Genomic DNA, 14,250 nt, shown 5'->3' with positions numbered 1-14,250 from the left:
GAGCAACTGAGCCCGTGCACCACAACTACTGAGCCTGCGCTCTAGAGCCTGCAAGCCACAACTACTGAGCTTGTGAGCCACAACTACTGAAGCTCGCGCACCTAGAGCCCGTGCTACGCAACAAGAAAAGCCACTGCAATGAGAAGCCCGCACACCACAACGAAGAGTAGTAGACCCCTCTCGCTGCAACTAGAGAAAACCTGCGTGCAGCAACAAAGACCTGATACACCCAAAAATAAATAAATTAATTAATTTTTAAAAATACTAACCTTACATTAAAAGGATAATATACTGTAACTAAGTAGGGTTCAAGAATTATTGCAGTAATTCCAGGTAGTTTAATATTCAAGAACCAATTAATGTACTACACCAGATTACATATTACACTTGTGATACTGTGATATAAGAAATACAAACTTTGGTCTTTGTTCTGGGCTCCTGGTGAGAGGTCCTAAAATCTTTGTAATTTCCTAAGTGATGAAGAGCAATAGGAGCACCTTTTGTTTTAATATTTGGTCTTGGACCCCAGTTCCTGACACAGAACTCCTAAAACCCTTGTAATTTTCTGACTGATGGGGGTGACAGGAGTGTGTCTTACACAGAGCTCCTACAGCTCTTGTAATTTCCTGGGTGATAGGAGAGGCTCTTGTCCTAATGAGGAGACTCATGGTGGGCTCCTGGACAGTATGGGGGCTGGTCAACAGAAAGACTAAGCATGATTAGAAGCTTGAAATTTTCAGCCCCACCTCCATCCTCCCAGGAGGACAGAGGGTTGCTGGAGAGTGAGTTAATAATTAATCACACCTATGTGATGAAGCCTCCATTAAAAGAGATAAATAACAAGGACCTACTGTATAGCACAGGGAACTAAATTCAATATCCTGCAATAAATCATAATGGAAAAGAATATGAAAAAGAATATATATATATATATTAAAAAACTGAATCACTTTGCTGTACACCAGAAACTAACACATTGTAAATCAACTATACTTCAATTTTAAAAATAAATACATAAAGTCAAATGATTAGTAAAACAACACACACAAAAAAAAATCCCTAAACTGCAGGATTCAGAGAGCTTCCAAGTTGGTGAACAAACACATCCACATGCTCGAAGAACGGCACACCCCAACTCTATGGGGACAGAAGCTCCATGGTTGGGACCCTTCTGGACCCTGTCTTATGTACCTCTTCATCTGGCTGTTCATTTGTATCCTTTGAAATGATCCTTTATAATAAACGGGTAAATGTAAATAAATATTTCCCTGAGTTCTGTCAGCCATTCTAGCAAATTACTGAACCTGAAGAGTGAGTCGTGGGAACCCCCAGTTTATAGTTAGTCAGAAGTATAGGTGACAACCTGAGATTTGCAACTGGCGACTGAAGTGGGGTCAGGTGGGGCAGTCTTGTGAGACTGAGCCCTTAGACTCTGGGTCTGTGCCAACTCCAGCTAGCATGTGTCCTGACTGAATTGTAGGACATCCAGTGGGTGTCTGGAGAGTTGGAGTACTGCTTGCTGTGACGGGAAAACTCCCATACATTTGGTATCAGAAGTATTCTGAGAGTAAGAGAAAAAGAGTTTTTCCTTTAACATAATACACCATATTACATATTACCATATTATTACATATTAGGGAAGGGAAGAGAAGGAAGAGAGAAAAGGAGAAATAAAACAAGTAAAGATCAGAAAGGAAGAAATAAAACTGTCCCTATTTACAGATGATACGACTGCTTATACTAAATCTACAAAACAACTACTAACACTAATGAATTATTTTAGCAAGGTTGCAGAATGTAAGGTTAATATATAAAAATCAACTGTCTTCTTATATACTATAGCAGAAATTGAAAAATGAACTTTAAAGAAAGTCCCATTTACAGTAATACTAAAAAGTAAAAAGTATCTAGGAATAAAGCTAACAAAAAGAAAGTATACAAGACCTCCACACTGAAAACTATAAAATATTGCTAAGACAAATTTTTTTTAATGGCGTAACACACCACATTCATGGATCAGAAGACCCAGTAGTGTTATGTCAATTTTCCCCAAATTGATCTATAAATTCAATGTGATCCCAGTAAAAATCCCAACAGGATTTATAGAAATTGACAAGCTGATTCTAAAGTGTTATGTGGCAACAAAAGAAAAAAATACCTAAGGAGGTAAAAGACCTGTACAAAGAAAACTATAAGTTACTGATGAAAGAAATCAAAGACAACACAAAAAGATGGAGAGATATACCATGTTCTTGGATTGGAAGAATCAATACTGTGAAAATGACTATACCACCCAAAGTAATCTACAGATTCAATGCAATCCCTAGCAAATTACCAATGGCTTTCTTCACAGAACTAGAACAGAAAATTTCACAATTTGTATGGAAACACAAAAGACCTCGAATAGCCAAAGTAATCTTGAGAAAGAAAAACAGAGCTGGAGGAATCAGGCTCCCTGACTTCAGACTATACTACAAAACTACAGTAATCAAGACAATATGGTACTGGCACAAAAACAAACATTTAGACCAATGGAACAGGATAGAAAGCTCAGAGATAAACCCACGCAGCACCTACGGTCACCTAGTCTATGACAAAGGAGGCAAGAATATACAGTGGAGAAAAGACAGCCTCTTCAATAAGTGGTGCTGGGAAAACTGGGCAGCTATATGTGAAAGAATGAAATTAGAACACTCCCTAACACCATACACAAAAATAAACTCAAAATGGATTAAAGGCCTGAATGTAAGGCCAGACACTATAAAACTCTTAGAGGAAAACACAGGCAGAACACTCTTTGACATAAATCGCAGCAAGATCTTCTTTGACCCACCTCCTAGAGTAATGAGAATAAAAACAAAAATAAACAAATGGAACCTAATTAAACTTAAAAGCTTTTGCACAGCAAAGGAAACCATAAACAAGATGAAAAGACAACCCTCAGAATGGGAGGAAATATTTGCAAATGAAGCAACTGACAAAGGATTAATCTCCAAAATATACAAACAGCTCATGCAGCTCAAGCTCAATATCAAAAAAACAAACAACCCAATCAAAAAATGGGTGGAAGACCTAAATAGACATTTCTCCAAAGAAGACATACATATGGCCAAGAGCACTTGAAAAGATGCTCAACATCACTAATTAATATAGAAATGCAAATCAAAACTACAGTGAGGTATCACCTCACACTGGTCAGAATGGCCATCATAAAAAAATTTTACAGACCATAAATGCTGGAGAGGGTGTGGAGAAAAGGGAAGCCTCATGCATTGTTGGTGGGAATGTAAATTGGTACAGCCACTATGGAGAACAGTAGGGAGGTTCCTTAAAAAACTAAAAATAGGGCTTCCCTGGTGGCGCAGTGGTTGAGAATCCGCCTGCCGATGCAGGAGACACGGGTTCGTGCCCTGGTCCGGGAAGATCCCACATGCCGCGGAGCAACTAAGCCCGTGAGCCATGGCTGCTAGGCCTGCGTGTCCAGAGCCTGTGCTCCGCAACGGGAGAGGCCACAACAGTGAGAGGCCCGCATACCGCAAAAAAAAAAAAAAAAAAAAAAAAAACTAAAAATAGAACTACCATATGACACAGCAATCCCACTACTGGACATATACCCAGAGAAAACCATAATTTAAAAAGACACATGCACCCCAATGTTCACTGCAGCACTATTTACAATAGCCGGGACATGGAAGCAAACTAAATGTCCATCAACAGAGGAATGGATAAAGAAGATGTGGTACATATATACAATGGAATTATTACTTAGCCATAATAAGGAATGAAATTGGGTCATCTGTAGAGATGTGGATGGACCTAGAGACTGTCATAGAGTGAAGTAGGTCAGAAAGAGAAAAACAAATATCATATATTAATGCATATATGTGGAATATAGAAAAATGGTATAAATGGTCTTACTTGCAAAGCAGAAATAGAGACATAGACATAGAGAACAAACGTATGGATGCCAAGGGGGAAGGAGGGTGAGATGAACTGGGGGATTGGGATTGACATATATACACTATTGATAAATTAGACTTCACCAAATTTAAAACATTTGCTCTTCAAAAGACACCATTAAGAAAACAAAAAAGCAAGCCACAGACTAGGAGAAAAAACTTATAACACACATAAAAGATTTAAATTCAGAATATATTAAAAAAAAAAACCTCTTACAGCTCAATAAGAAGACAAACACAACTCTTTAAAATATATAAAAGATCTGAATGGACACTTCACAAAAGACTTTTAAATGACCAATGAACACATGAAAAGAAGCTCAACATCAAAAAGAAAAAGAAAAAAAAAAGGAAGCTCAACATCATTAGTCATCAAAGAAATGCCAATTAAAACCACAATGAAATATCATATGCAGTTATTAAAATGTCTAAAATTTAAAAGACTGACCATATCAAGTGTTGGCATGCACCTGAAGCAATCAGAACTCACACACTGCTGGTGGAAACATGAAACAGTACATCCACTTTGGAAAACAATTTGGTACTTTAAAATAATCTGGTAATTCCTTTAAAAGCTAGACATATCTACCAGGTTGCCCACTCATTCCTTCCTACAGTATCTACCCAAGAGAAATAAAAATATATGTCCACCTAAAAACCATGCAATTAAATGTTTATAACAACTATATTTGTAATCAGCAAAAACTAGAACGTCCATCAATCAACGAATGGATAAAGAAACTGTGGAATATCCTCACAAGGGGATACTGATCAACAATGAAAATGGAAAGTCACTGATAAATGAAACAACATGAATGAACCTCAAAGCCAAAAGACTGCATCTGTAGGAGTCCATTTACACAGAATTCTAGAAAATGCTAATAATCTGGAGGGATGAGGGTAGAGACTAGAATGAATTACAAAGGGACACAAAGAAACTTTGGTGGGTGATGCAACTGTCTTAACTGTGGTGTGGGTGAAGGTGTCGTGATGGTGATCAATCGTGATCAAATTATATACTTTAACTATGTGCAGTTTACTGTACCTCAACAAAGCTTTGTTTGTTTTTTTTTTAAGTGCAAAAAAGGAACTCTGTGGATCTGAGAATTTGCACAACTTATTAGTAGGAGAAGGGGAACAAGAATTCTAGTCATCAGTTTTCTAGACAGCGTCTGTCAACTGTATCCCATTTCCTCTTCCCTGGCCACCCTCTATCCCCCTCACACACCCGAGACTGTCCCTCTAAAGGGAAGGCTGCCCATGGGGAGTCAGATGCCCGTGCACACAGACAGTCTCAACCTTTTCATCCCCTACTTAGTCCCGGCTAGCTCCAAAACTAAGGTCCCTTGTTCGATGGCTGCCTCTTGGCAGGCGTGGAGCATGCCTGGTGGGAGGCGCTGACAGCCGCCCCAGCATTAGCCAGACGACACCACTTCACTGGAGGAGGAGTAAGACACTGCTTTCTCCCTAGAAGGGAAGCACTTGCAGATGTTCAAATCCCAGATTACACCAACATCAGGAGGTACAAACAAACCACCAGCCTATCCGCAGAGGAGAGAACCCCCAATTTCAAAAGGGATGTCCAGCTCCAGGGAGGAGGAAAGCCGCTGCTTAATCTTTTCCATGGAAGCTGGACAAGGATGCCCCCCAAATTCCAAAGTGTTCACACTTTTTTTTTTTTTTTTTTTTTTTTTTTTTTGCGGTACGCGGGCCTCTCACTGTTGTGGCCTCTCCCGTTGCGGAGCACAGGCTCCGGACGCGCAGGCTCAGTGGCCATGGCTCACGGGCCCAGCCGCTCCGCGGCATGTGGGATCTTCCCGGACCGGGGCACGAACCCGTGTCCCCTGCATCGGCAGGCGGATTCTCAACCACTGCGCCACCAGGGAAGCCCTGTGTTCACACTTTTTGACTACTCTGGCCTTAACAATCTCCCTCATCTGAATACGTAACTATGTTCCCTACCATACTGCAGAGCTGTGCAGTCCTTATACACACACACAAACACACACACACACAAACACACACACAATGTATGGAGGCCCAGCGAGCCCTACCTCGAACGAGACAACGTATGTGACAGGCCAAGACCCAAACAGATGTTGGGTATTTACTACTGCTTCACATACTATGTATTTCACTCGAAAGTGTGTGTGCTGCACTCCCAGGAAGGGCATCATGAGGATGGCAGCTGTCTGCTGGTTCTCCTGAGAATCCCACAGCCCTCCTGACATCACGTCCGGCCTGAGAGAGATCTGGCGAGTTCTACCCCGGCAGTTCCCTGCACACACAGAGCATCACTGAAAGTGGCCCCTACAGAATGAGACCAGATGCCTGTCTCCCTAACGGGAGACTGGTGAAAAACACTTTTTTTTAAAAAAAAAAACAAGTTTGGGAATTCTCTAATGTCCAAGGCTGGGTCAGCATCTGGGGACTAGGGAACTAGCCCCACCTTCAGAATTGGTACAATCAGTTCCTAAGGGTCCAAATTAGTCACACAACCTTCAGGCAAAAACAGCCTCCTTCCACAGCACAGAGTCTGCCACAGCCCGAAGTGACATGGAGGGGACCTGCACGGCACAGCCAGTCAGGGAAGGGGGCGGGGCAGGGGCTTGGCTTCAACTTCGCTCACGTGCAAAAATAATTAAGTAACCAAGGTCAGACCTGATGCCACTACAAATACATTACAATCTGCTGATGGATTCAGCAAACAGTTACTGAGCACCATGTGTCCGTGCCAGACGCTGCTAGGTCCCAGGAGGAAAGAAGTGACAAAACAGACACTGCCTTATCCTCATGGAACTTATAATCTTGGGATATTTACACAAATTCACAGCTGTTTTTTAAAAAGTCTGTTTGGGATTCAAAGTAACATTTTTGGCAAACGTCACAAGCCCACATCACGGGGTGTGAATACGAATCAGTGCAGCTGACCCCGTCAGTGTGGCTCCGGGCACCTCTCTTTATTTTATAATCATACTTGGCATCGTTGGCCTCCACCACCAGTCATGTGTGTCCTTGAAATGTCAAGGCACGGTCCACGTTCTCCCACAAACAAGGGCAGGGGTTGTGGAGGGAGGGGGGCTGACCTCTCGCCACCGGGCTCCAGCACTGCTGGAGATGTACACGTTTGTCTTGCTTGCCAAGTTCTTTCCCACTGAACCTAAGATGCAAGAAGAGTAATTATTTTTAATGTCAAGAATACGTCAGATAATCACCTTGCCCAACCAGACGTTCTGAGTCATCTAGCAACTCAGATGTCTCAGAACCACGAACAGCCAGTATCGCCCTAGGTGGCACAGCGGTCACTGTGTATCTGGCTGCACGTAAGCCAGCAGCTTAACCCGTCGGTGAGGACAGGCAAAGCCGACTTACCCGTGGCGATGATGAGACCGGGCGCCGACTCCTTGGACAGGATGGGCATCCTTCGGAGCTGGAGGCTGAGCAGCTGGCTGAACCGCTGGGCCAGGTGGAGGGAGCAGCCCCGGGAGAGCTACAGAACACAAGTGCAGGAGCCGTCAGCACGCGACACGGCACGGAGGGCTCCCTCGAAACGCCCAGGCCTCCTGGGCCCACGCTGCCGTCGGTGCAGAGGAAGGAGATCTGGCCCAAAGGAGGCCAGAGCCACAGCCCGGCTGTCCCCACACGCCCCGAGGTGGACGTGATCATCTGAACCACACAAATGCCTCTCACGGAAGAAGAGAGAAAAATCCTAAGAAAACACTCCTTCTGAGACTCTCAGAGAATAGCAATTAGAAATCAGTGCCATATATGACATAGATAACCTACAAGGACCTTCTGTAGAGCACAGGGAACTATACTCAATACCTTGTAATAACCTATAATGGAAAAGAATCTAGAAAAGTGTGTGTGTATATACACATATATATATATATATATATGTAACCGAATCACTTAGCTGTACACCAGAAACTAACACAACATTGTGAATCAACTATATTTCAATAAAAATTTAAAAAGAAAGCAGTGCCAACTCAAGTAGATAGGAAAGCCTTCACTCTCTCATGTTACCTAGAATTTCTCTCATGTCATTCGAATGAATGAAAGAGAATGAAATGATTTCATGGTACTTATTTTCTAAGTCAGTGAAGAAGTATTTCAAATGTGATTTAAGCAAATCTGTCAGAAAAAAAGACTAAGAATCAGAAGTCAGAAAGTCTTACTGATAAGCTCCCAGATGTACAACACATATGAGATATAAACACCAAAAGAGTCACATTAAACTTTTTTAAGCAGTCTGCATTTTGTACAACAAGTCTTCAGGTGTCCTCTGCAAGGCTTCAGGTTATTCAAACTGGCCTCCATCACTTATGTTCAGATTTTAATACTTCTGCAAACAAGGCCTTTTGCTACAGGGTCATACCTGATTCTCCTGGCCAGAAAGTGACTGTCAAATGTTACTTAGCCTTGTCTGGTGTTCTAGATAGGGTATCTCTATGTGTGCTTATATGTGCTTATATGATAAGATATACTTATTTTTATAACAAAAGGATCTCACTAAAAAATATCTGTCTTGCTAGCAACAAAGTTCAGCAAATGAAAACTGGAGCAAATTCGGTTGAGTCTCAAAGAAATATCTGCCAACTCACCTTTTCTGTCACCACCTAAAATCAAAAGCAGAAACTAAAAGCTGATTACTAATTGTTGTACAGTTCATAAATAAACTGATCAGTCAGGAAAATAAGCAGCTGGATTTTAACAATACTATTCATTTTATTTAACCAAGGTTTGGACCCCTACCACATGCTCCAAAACTTATATCATGCAGTGAAACAACACCTAGGTGTTTATCTGCACCTACTTATAACCTGCCTCTCTCCAAAGCTAGACTCGATGTGGTTAAGTCCAGACCTGTTGCCAAATAGGGAAGAAAAAATCAAGAAGTACAAGAAAAAAAAAAAAAATCAAGTACATTCTAGAACAATAGCCTCCAAAATAATTTTCCCAAGGACCACGGATACAGCATACAAGAGAGTCAATATATTTAACCATGGACAAATGAAATTCAAAAATCCAAAAGACCAAGTAATTGTCTAACTAAAATGTTTTGGTTTCTCCAAAAATGAGTACTACTGTTTTTTTCTGAGTTCCTTCCTCCTGCCTACTTTATACACCCTAGATCCCCTAGAGAAATGAAAATGGAGGCGTGCGGTGTCACATGAAGCCAAGGACCTTTTCCCCAGGGAAAAGGAAGCAGCCACTTAAGCCAATGGTAACACTGAATGGGACCAAATAACACATTTTAGTATCATGAGCTTTTCAGATGAAGCCACAGGTAGGGAAAACTGTATAATCCTAAATTATATTCAGGGAGGAATTTTTAAAGATGTTCCCCAGCAAGTCACTTTGCTGTACAGCACAGGTCCCTAGACTTTCTTGGTTCCCAGCACAACTGGTATCTCAGTAATTTTTTTTATAACAGCCTCAGGTCAGAAGAAATACCAATGTTTGTTTTTTTACATAGTTAAGTCCAAACAACTTAATAAGTATATGTCCTAATAACTTAGCAGCAGTTTGAAGTAATATTGCGTGTGTGTGTGTGTGTGTGTGTGTGTATAAACTGAAAGAAAACATAAAATTTTATTTCATGCTTAAATAACCAAAATTACTTAATAATAGTATATAGATACCTTTTGGGCACCGCACATCTTCTCAAACTTTGGAATCTAATCAGATATCACTACCAGCATTTCCTGTGCCAACCTGATTTTCTTACTTGCTTTCTTTTTATCACATCAAATGCCAAAAATCAGCTTCACAAAGATATGCCATCAAAAGACATATAGCATGAGCTAATGTTGAAACTGTGAACTAACTCGAGATAGTAATTCACATGGTGACCAACAGATGTCAAGTATCACAGTTTTTCCCTCAAAAACTTAAAATATCCCATGGTGCCCCTGTGAGTTCGCTATGGCACCCCAAGGCATCTTGATGCAGAGTTTGGGAACTGTAAGAGTAGAACTACAGTTAAAAGTGTGTATTAACAATCCAAACAAGAGCAAAGCATCTATACCTCACAATTGATTTTCTCTCCATATGCCGTGAAGGCTGGGGCCTGAAGGAACTCCCAGGTCCCCCCTTTGTCAAAGGTGATGACTGATCTCATGTTCTCTTCATTCATGGAACCACTAATCAGAGTAGCAATGTAGACTCCCTGTAACCCCTCCACGCGGTGAAAGTCGGCAAACGGTTCATTTGCAAAATACCTACATTAAGAGAAAATAAACAGCTGTGAGCATGAATTCATCATTTGCTCGGCATGTTCTTATCTTAAATAACATAAAATGTAAGCATTTTAAAGCACACAATTCAGTGGCATTAAGTACCTCCCCAAGGTTATGCAACCATCATCACTACGTAGTCCCAGAATATTTTTATCTTCCCAAAGGGAAACCCTCTACCCATTGGCAGTCACGCCCCACTTTCCCTTTCCATCCAAGATGCTGGCAACCACTGATCAGTTTTCTGTCTCTATGGAGTTGCCTCTTCTGGATATTTCATAGAAATGGAATGATACAATTTGTGGCCTTTTGTATCTGGTTACTTTCTCTTAGCATAATGTTTTCAAGGTCCATCCGTGTTGTATCAGTACTTCACTCCTTCTTATGGCTGAATAATCTGCCCTTTTTAAAAAGTGATGTTTTGTAATTTTGAAGGCCAAGATGCTCAATCTGACCTATCACTCCTCACGCGGGGTTCAGAATGATGGGTACAACACGGGAAAGTTGATGTCAGAGTCACATTTATTTCTCCACTGATGAAATTGACCCCAAATCCTCTAGTGAGCCCTGACAAATAGGAAACGTTAAACCAAACTCACCAGACACTAATTATAGCGCTGGCCTATTCACAACAGCCAAGACATGGAAACAACCAAAATGTCCATCAACAGAGGAATGGATAAAGAAGACATGGTACGTATATACAATGGAATACTAGTCAGCCATAAAAAGGAATGCAATAATGCCATTTGCAGCAACATGGATGGACCTAGAGATTATATACTGAGAGAAATAAGTCATAAAGAGAATGACAGATACCATATGACATGACTTACATGTGGAATCTAAAATATGACACAAATGAACCTATCTATGAAACAGAAACAGACTCACAGACATAGAGAACAGACTTGTGGCTGCCAAGGGAGAGGGGGGTGGGGGAGGAAGGATTGAGAGTTTAGGGTTAGCAGATGCTAACTATTATATATAGAATGGACAAACAACGAGGTCCTACTGTATAGCACAGGGAACTATATTTGACATACTATGATAAACCATAAAGGAACTGAACATAAAAAAGAATGTATATATATGTATAACTGAATCACTTTGCTGTACAGCAGAAATTAATACGTTGTAAATCAACTATTCTTCAATTTAAAACATTATAGTGTTGAGGCTTACAATCTGACCCAATCTATAGGAATATAGCTAAGGGGTTACACAGCCACTGTCCAGATACTTACAACTAATTAGCCAAACCCCTGATCAGACAGAAGCTGATAGGATTTGTCAGGGAGCAAAGCAGAACCCCTTTCCCAAAGGCATGGTTTATCTAACAAGGATGGCTCTGCAAACCTTGAGGTTATGCTTATTAACAGTGAAGCAGAGAGGAAGACCCTCCCGGCCTTAACTGCTAGCCCAGATACTGTAACTGCCCTGGGAAGAAGTTTTGTTCTAACATGGTACACACGTTACAAACAGATGTCTCAGAAAGGGTAGCCACAGTTCACACGAGGCTTGTAAAACTGGAAGCGGGTCCTTTATTTGGTGGGTTCTGAGGCACTTGGCTTTGTAAAAAAGCACAGAACTGCGCTTTCCCTTTATCTGTCATGCAAATCTCGAGCTGGATGACTGTTGACCACCTCAGACAGGAAGACGCACACAGAAGTGGCAGGGCCACCCCAGCTGAGGGACGGAGCAAGGTCCTCCAGAGAACACCAGCGCTGAGACCAAATGTTCTGACGCGTGGTTTCCTTAGGTCTGTTTTAGTTGTTTTTCAGTTGCTTCTTTTTTTTTTTTTTTTTTTTTTTTTTTTAATTTTTTGTGGTATGCGGGCCTCTCACTGCTGTGGCCTCTCCCGTTGCGGAGCACAGGCTCCGGACACGCAGGCGCAGCAGCCACGGCTCACGGGCCCAGCTGCTCCGCGGCACGTGGGATCTTCCCGGACCGGGGCCCGAACCTGCGTCCCCTGCGTCGGCAGGCGGACTCTCAACCACTGCGCCACCAGGGAAGCCCTCAGTTGCTTCTTTAGGAATGGGCCCCAAGTCCGTTCCCTCCATTCCCCTCGGCTCTCCTGCTTGTGATCCTAGCATCGTGAGGTCCCCGTATCGGCTTCTTTCAATTTATCTGGGAGGTCTGAATTTCTCTCGTTTTCAGGAGCCCTGTTTCTCCCCCCCGGTCTCTCTCCTGGTGTTTTTTTGTTTTTGGAATGGTTTATAACACATTATAAGGCACTGAATAATAAATAACCTGGAGGTGGTGGGAACCGGAATAAATAAATAAATAAATAAATAAATAACCTGTGAGTCTACACCGGGGGAAAAAAAAAGTAAGGAGTAAAAGATGACAGCACCTCCAAAGGAGAAGAAACAGGGTGTAGAAAAGCATATCAGAGACCACACGGAAAGTTCTCTGCTTGGATATCTAATAGGCAACTCCAAACCAGAACTCTTGATCTTTCCCCCACACCTGCGCCTCGCCCAGCCCTCTCCATCAGTCTGAAACCATCACTGTACCAGCTACCCTGGCCAAGCAGTGGGGTCCCTGACTCCTCCTTCTCTCACACTCCATGCACAATCCATCAGCAAATGGTCAGAATTTGACCATTTCCAGCATCTCCACTGCTACTGCCCCGGGGTCCAGCCAACCTCCATCTCCACTGGCCTGGATTCCGGCAGTGCTCTCACAGCTGGGCGTCCCCCCCAGACACATCAAAGTCCGCTGTCTAATTTCCACACAGCATGCAGGATGGCTTCTTTAAAGGTAAGTCACATGAGCATTCACTGAAAATTATTTATTAGCACTACCCATTTATGTTTTATGCACTTTTCTTTACATAATGCAATTCAGTTTTTAAAATGGTGCCCCCAAAACGTAACAGGTTAAATCAAATAATGTCCAGCTTCTGGTCAAAACCCTCCATCGTGCTGAGAAGAAAAAATAGGGAATTCCCTGGCGGTCCAGCACAAAAAAGAAAAAAAGAAGAAAAAGATAAAGTTCTTTCCACACCCTTGGGGGCTCTACACAACCTGAACCCTGCTCTCTTGGTTCCTGCGTCTTGGGGATGCTCTCTCCCCTCCATCAGCCGTTTGATCCACCCTGGCCTCCTCACTGCTCCTAAAATAAACCAACCAAGTCCCATCTCAGAAGCCCTGTGCCTCCCGTTCCCTCCCCCTGCAAGGCTCCTCCCCGAGGTATGTGCCCGGCTCCCTCCCTCGTGTAATTCAGGCACCTGCTGCAATGTCACCCTCCTGAAACAGCCTTCCACGACCAGCCAATACAAAGTAATACCCTCGTAACCCTCTGTCCTCTTATCTCGCTTTATTTTTTTTCTCGGCACTCGCCATTATCAGCAGATCACATATTTGTTTACATTCTGTCTTCCCCCAGTTAGAACAAAAGCTCCAGAGAATGGGGGCCTCGTCCTGAGTTTTCCGTGCTGAATACAATATCTCATGGCTGTACACGCAACATCACCAGGCACCGAGTAGCAGCATCCTTGCTGAATGAACTGATGACTGAATGAACTGGCAGCATGAAGTGGGACAGTGGGCGGCAAGGTCATGCCCTCTGACCTGGTGGTCACGGCCTTTGGGCCAGACCTCACTGCAGACCAGACAGTCAGCCCCACCGGACATCTCTTCCCAAGAGCAGAGAGTAAACGTAATCATAGTCAGACACACACAAGTCTGGTTTGTCACACGATAAATGAGAATAAATGGGCTTGTGGCACCGGTGCCCCCACGGATTCGCGGCACCCACCCCTCCCAAACCCCGGACTCCTCCACGACCCAGAGAACACCCGTTACTGCAGGACCACTCCAGGCATGTGATTTACTGACAAAGGATCAGTGATGTTGCTGTCTTTCCACAGACACCACAGAACAATACCTTGCAATTACTGAAAAAAAGAGTAATGATGTCAATTAACCAGAGTCACACAGAAGCGGGGCCTTGTGGCCACATATACCAGCTGGTCTGGAGTTGATGATATTTTGCAAGTGCTCTTTCCCACCGGCTCTGAGACCACAAAACCAGGTAACTGA

At 42.7% G+C, this 14,250-nt stretch overlaps 1 protein-coding gene across 2 annotated transcripts in view; it reads right to left on the bottom strand.

Annotated features, from left to right (window-relative positions):
• SORL1 (sortilin related receptor 1) overlaps positions 1 to 14,250 on the bottom strand; it is a 260,002-nt gene that overhangs the window by 97,164 nt on the left and 148,588 nt on the right. For both annotated transcript variants that reach the window (XM_067039159.1, XM_059069777.2), the window contains exons 9-11: positions 9,994 to 10,186; positions 7,332 to 7,449; positions 7,046 to 7,119 (exon numbers count right to left, since the gene is read on the bottom strand). In XM_067039159.1, the coding sequence (XP_066895260.1) occupies positions 7,046 to 7,119; positions 7,332 to 7,449; positions 9,994 to 10,186 (385 nt within the window). The remainder of the gene's footprint in view (positions 1 to 7,045; positions 7,120 to 7,331; positions 7,450 to 9,993; positions 10,187 to 14,250) is intronic.

The sequence above is a fragment of the Kogia breviceps genome, chromosome 7 (genome assembly GCF_026419965.1).
Source record: "Kogia breviceps isolate mKogBre1 chromosome 7, mKogBre1 haplotype 1, whole genome shotgun sequence".
Classification (NCBI taxonomy): Eukaryota; Metazoa; Chordata; class Mammalia; order Artiodactyla; family Physeteridae; genus Kogia; species Kogia breviceps.
This window is presented reverse-complemented; position numbering and strand designations above follow the sequence as displayed.